Source organism: Phyllostomus hastatus, unplaced genomic scaffold (assembly GCF_019186645.2).
Source record: "Phyllostomus hastatus isolate PE091 unplaced genomic scaffold, TTU_PhHast_1.1 phas_contig_148, whole genome shotgun sequence".
NCBI classification, from domain to species: domain Eukaryota; kingdom Metazoa; phylum Chordata; class Mammalia; order Chiroptera; family Phyllostomidae; genus Phyllostomus; species Phyllostomus hastatus.
This window is the reverse complement of record NW_025333607.1, coordinates 23,416,818-23,421,844: the sequence shown is the minus strand read 5'-3', so window position 1 is coordinate 23,421,844 and position 5,027 is coordinate 23,416,818. Positions and strand designations below refer to the sequence as shown.

At 70.1% G+C, this 5,027-nt stretch overlaps 1 protein-coding gene across 3 annotated transcripts; it reads left to right on the top strand.

Moving 5' to 3' along the window:
- The first annotated feature begins 683 nt into the window (after positions 1 to 683).
- LOC123805078 (WAS/WASL-interacting protein family member 3-like) lies at positions 684 to 3,371 on the top strand. Of its 3 annotated transcripts, XM_045817500.1 has the most exons (6): positions 684 to 832; positions 1,045 to 1,256; positions 1,771 to 2,036; positions 2,583 to 2,652; positions 2,728 to 2,814; positions 3,012 to 3,371. In XM_045817500.1, exons 3-6 carry the CDS (start codon positions 1,987 to 1,989, stop codon positions 3,321 to 3,323), a joined length of 519 nt encoding a protein of 172 aa, XP_045673456.1. In that variant the 5' UTR covers positions 684 to 832; positions 1,045 to 1,256; positions 1,771 to 1,986; the 3' UTR covers positions 3,324 to 3,371. The 3 variants fall into 3 exon arrangements, with proteins under 3 accessions (XP_045673456.1, XP_045673446.1, XP_045673442.1); XM_045817490.1 differs by lacking the exons at positions 684 to 832; positions 1,045 to 1,256; positions 2,583 to 2,652 and having other exon boundaries at positions 1,690 to 1,819; positions 1,913 to 2,036; XM_045817486.1 differs by lacking the exons at positions 684 to 832; positions 1,045 to 1,256 and having other exon boundaries at positions 1,690 to 1,819; positions 1,913 to 2,036; positions 2,583 to 2,814.
- The last annotated feature ends 1,656 nt before the right edge of the window (positions 3,372 to 5,027 follow it).

Here is a 5,027-nt window from a genome sequence, read left to right as displayed (position 1 = left end):
GGGAGGGGCAGCCCCAGGCAGGCAGGTCTGGGAGGTGCTGCGGCTGCCTGGAGTGGGAGCGGTCCCCTGGGGAGAGACACAGGCGCCTCGAGGGGGTGCACAGGTGCACCCACCTTTTCTCAGCCTCAGGTCGCCAAGCACCAAGCTCCTGGCCTCGCAGGGTCGTTCTCACCTGCGTCTGAGTGAAGGGTCTTCGCACCCCACAGGCTGGGCGGGTTTCACTGGGGGTCTGCGCAGCCCCCCGGGAGGGACCCCTCCGCCTCGGGTGCCCCTCCCCGCCCCGGGTCCTGGCTCAGCTCTGGCGCAGGCCTGGCGCGGGGCCAGCTCTCAGCCAGCCTGTTTTGCACATGGCAGAGCCGATCTCGCCCTGTTACCTGCGTGGCCCGGGGCGCACGCACACCTGTAATATGGCGCTGGCTCATGCCTCTGCCGGCTCCAGCCAGACCGTGCTCCCCGAGGGCTGGGAGGGGGCCTTCCACGTGGGAGTCCCCCCACCCCGGGGCGGTCAGCGGGGGCCTTGGTGCTCAGAGCAAACCCTCCCCGTCCCTGGCGAGGAACCGGAGCCTGGTCCCGCTCCCTGCTCTGTGCCCCACCACACTCCCTCCAGCCCGTGGGGGCTCCGGGCTCTCAGGCACGTCCAGGCCCAGAGCTGGCTGCAGCGTTCGGGACGCTGGGGTGTCCTCAGCTTCCATGTCCCTGGGGACCGACTCCCAGGGAAACCAGAATGCCATCAGCGGCTCCGGCTGCCCAGGGCAACTTCACACCTCGAGCCGTGCTCTTGGGGAGATAAGAAGTCCTGGGTGTGGCAGAGCACAAGCACATCCAAGTGCAGGTAACATTTTCAAAGTGTGAACCCAGGACTCAGACCGGCAGAAGAAAGGGTGGTGGGCACAAGGGGGAAGGGGGACCGAGAAGCGGGGTGGGGGAGGCAGGGTGGGGAGGTTGAGGGCAGCTGGGGCCAGGGCTCGCCTCCAAGGGTCTGGCGGGGGGTTTGGCGGGTGCCACCGCCAGGGCTTTACGACCCCTGCATTCATTCATTTACAGGGTAGGAGTGCCGGCTGTGGGTGAGGAAACGAGGAAAAAAGAGCAAGACTTGCTTATGCAATAATGCTTCTCAGGCCCTAACCTCTTCATTCTGGTGATGAAGGCGCCCCTCAGCCTGCAGGGGGCCCCGCTCACAGGGATGTCTCCTTCCTGCACCGCGCGCGCCCTTGCTGCCTGCCGACGGATTCAGACCAGCCGATGTGCCGCGTGGGGTATCTGGGGGTCCTGCCCGGGCCCCCCCACACACCCCCCCCCGCCCAGCGTCCCTGGCCACTGATGCGCACACCGGTCACAGGTGGCGCATCTGTCACGGGTGGTGAACCACACGCACACAGCACGCTTAACTGAGGCCGCTGCGGCTCAGGCCCCCCTGCGGGTGCCTCCCGGCCCGGCCCAGGCGCACAGCTGGGGAACCGTGTGGCGTCCGGTCGCCCTGCCTCCCCGGGCTCCTCGGAGCCGGGCTGGCCGGTTTCTCCGACCGCCCTGGTGTCGACGCTTCCTCACGCCCAGCGTTGGAGGGTTTCCCCCGGTGACCCCACAGCAAGAGCAGCCCCACCCGGTGGGGAGGACGGGTCCGGAGCTGTGGCAGCGGGGTTCGCTCTTCCCGGCTACCGGCTCTCGCCCTCCGTTCTGGGCCCTTTCTCCGGGGGACCTAATCGCTCCCTTCGTCCAGCTCCCAAAGCTGCGTCCACTCCCTCGTCCGCTCTTTAGCTTGTTTCTTTTTAGAAGTGATGCTTGCGGAGCAGCCCCGGTGCCCGGACCCGGAGACTGAACAGTGAGCCGTAAACGCGCAAAACCCCTCGTGCGGCCCAAGCCTCGCGCTGTGCTGCCTTGTAGCCGTCCACGTGTTCACTCATTCGTTCGACAGACTTCACAGAGCTTCTACGAAGTGCCAGCGTGTCCCGAGTGAGGGCACACAGGGCACCCCAGACACAGCCCCGAATGCTTGTGGTGGAGGGGACCAGCACGCCGGCCAACGGTGCCCCAGCGTGGTGAGGGCTTGGATGGAAGGATGGACGGACAGATGGGTGGGCGGGTGGGTGGATGGTGGATGCATGGATGGATGGATAGACAGATGGGTGGATGGGTGGGTGGGAAGGTGGGTGGGTATGTGGATGGATGGATGGATGGACGGACGGATCGGGGAGGAAGGAGGGGGAGGGAGGGGGAAGGTGGGGGCTGCCAAAGAGCGTGTGTTTGTGGCTCAGTCTCCGGACTCGGCACCTCGGGGGCTGTCTCGGCCCATCCTCGGTGCTGCACAGGGGTCTGAAGGGGCGTCAACTCCTGCCCTGCGGCATCCAGAGGCACCGGGGGCTCTGTTCAGCCCGCCCCACCCACTGACGCCCTCCCCGGAGTGGCCCCCGCAGGTGTGCCAGGGCCCGGCTGCCCGGGGATAGGGCTCAGGAAACCAGAAGAGGCAGTCTGACCAGCTCCCCGCCGGCCTGCCTGCCCCCGGGTGTGTTTCGGGGAGGACCAGGGTCCCCAGGCCGCCCACACGGGTCTCGTTGACTTGCCCTCCCGGGCACCCTGTCTCCTAGGATGCCCTTGACCGGCCAGAACAGCGCCAGTCGGTCAGCCGTGCGACCAGCCCCACCCCTGTGGCTACAGGTGACCTGCGTGACACGGTGAGACGGCCGCCCGGCCGAAGGCTCTGTCGGGACTGTGACTCGGGTCTGTTTGCAGGGTGCTGTCATCGGCGCCTCGGCCACCAGAGCTCCAGGGCCACACCTGCCTGCCTGCCCACACAAGGAGGCCGGCTCCGGTTACGCTGTGTGTCCATGGTAACGGGTGGGGTGGGGTGGGGTGGGGAGTGTCGGTGCGGCCTCTCCCCAGCCCCCAGGAAGGCGGGGGACAGGAGGAACCCAGCAGAGCCCACTGGGGTCTCAGGGGGCAGTCTGTCGGCCAGTGGCTGTGCCGGTCACAGGTGCCAGGACCTCGGGTAGCCTACCGCCCCCTGTCCATGCCAGGTCCCTCGTCACGCCGCTCCGGGCCTGTCCGTACCTGCTCCGCGCACCCAGGACTGCCTGAGCCCCTCCTTGCCCTTCCCTCTGCGGACCCCCCAGGCCTGGGAAAGGGCTTCCGGAGCAGCGGCCGAGTGTCACCTGGGCGTGGCCCAGGGCGGCATCACCGTCCTCCGAGCAAACACCAGGCACCGCCGTCTCTGCTCTGGCCCCCCGCCGGGCGTGGCACCACCGCCCCCACAGCCACCGCACTGCTGCTGCGGGGTGCCCCCCCCGCCACTCCTGCTCCCTCCCTGCGGCCACCAGAGTGAGCGCTGAGACCCATCGCCTGCTCTCGCTCTGGCCCCCCCCAGAACGTCGGCCTGTCCCCCCTGGGGACCACCCACCGGCATCGGCTGTGCCGCGTCTCAGAGATGCCCAGCTTCCCCGTGTCCCTGCCCCCTCCCGCCCCTCCTCCCAGCGCCACGGCCTCCCCCTCAGACTCGCCGCAGCCCGAATCTCACGCACCCACGGGCCCCGTCGCCGTCCTCCCGAAAGCAGACCGTTCGGGACTCGGCGTCCAGCACGCCCCCTGCCCTCTGCTTCCCAGAACACGTGCCCGGCCCTGGCGTCTGGGTTGGTGCCTTCTTCCCTCGGTTTACCCGTCCCCTGCACAGACGGCACCCGAGGGCGCCGGCCTCTCTGGGGCGGTCCCAAGTGAGCCTCCGCCCGGGGCCTTTTCTGAGGAGCGAGTGACACGCACAGTGCCGATGCCGTGTCCGCGGTCCCGCCAGACTCGAGGCCGACGGGTTGCACAGTGACGGCCACACGCGGCCGAAGTCCTCGGCGATAAGCAGGGACAGAGCACCTGCCTCCCCTCGGGTGGACCTTGGAAACGTGAGGCCAGAGGACAGAAGCCGGACCCCAGAGGCCGCAGGGTGCGCGCCAGCCTGGGGGGCAGGAAGTGCCGGGACAGGCCGATGTGCAGGGGCCGCGTGGGGGAGGGGGCGGGGGCCGCCTGCCCCGGCCCGGGCCCGCGTGGGGGCGGCGATGTGCTCGGCCTGAGTGCGAACTAAGTCTCAGGGTCTCAGGGAGGCCGGCGTCTGTGAAAAGGGCGTGGGGTCACTGTGCAATGCAAACGGTGCCAGGAGTGGGCAGAAGACACCAGCGATCTTCCTGTGACCGTGTCCTCGGTGGGGGCCCGTGCGCCAGGGCCCTGTGCGCGGGCGGGCGGGCAGTCGCCGTCAGCGTCCGCGGAGACGGAGGGGGCTGGAGACCGGGGAACGCCCGCTGGGCCGGCGCCGGCCGGCCGGCACGGGCGGGGCCGCGCTGCTGAGGGTCCGGTGCAGGTGGGGGTGGCGGGGGGGTGGCGGAGGGGTGCATCTGGGCGACGTCCACGAAGAGCCTCTCCCTGGGCGGGGGGGGCCCTTGGCTGACCCCTGCCGAGTTCACTCTGCCCCCTCCCCTCCGCCTGGGCAGCCCCGCCCCCTGCTGACAGCCCCGCCCCCGATCACCGCAGAGGAAGATGGGAGTGAGGCCGGGGTGGGGGCGGGGCGGGGTGGGAATGGCGGGAGCTGGCGGCAGAGACCGCGGGGCACGAAGCCCGGTGGGTCCCAGGGGAAGGGCTGGGCCTGTGGCCGGCCGTCAGCCGGGCCTTGGCGACGGGTGACCCGTCCCACCGCCCAGAGGCCGCAGGGGCGGGGCGGAGGGCTCGTCTCAGGTGAACTTGGTTGCTAATTCCGTGGGGAGGAAGACGTCTTCTCCCGACTGAGTCACACGGACCGCGTGCCCCGGCCCTGACCCCGGCCCCGGCCCTGACCCCGGCCCCCGGCCCCGCCAGGAATGCAGCTGGGGGCTGCTGACGCCCCGGGGCGGGAGGAGCGGTCCTGCCTCCTGACCCTCCCCGCTCCTGCACAGCTGCCACCTGCCCGTCCCTGTCACCCGCCCAGCTGCCCTGGCTGTGGGGCGCAGCCCAGGGAGGGACAGGGCCCAGCCCCGGGCACTCGTCACGCGGGGTCTCCCACCCAGGGGCCGGTGGCTGGG

Bases quoted from the DNA above. Each gene is read 5' to 3' on its own strand.
- LOC123805078 (XM_045817486.1), top strand. From the start codon at position 1,776: ATGCTTGCGGAGCAGCCCCGGTGCCCGGACCCGGAGACTGAACA. The intron at 1,820-1,912 runs GTGAGCCGTAAA...TTCGTTCGACAG, and splicing joins CCGGACCCGGAGACTGAACA to ACTTCACAGAGCTTCTACGA. The intron at 2,815-3,011 runs GTGTGTCCATGG...TGTCCATGCCAG, and splicing joins AGGCCGGCTCCGGTTACGCT to GTCCCTCGTCACGCCGCTCC.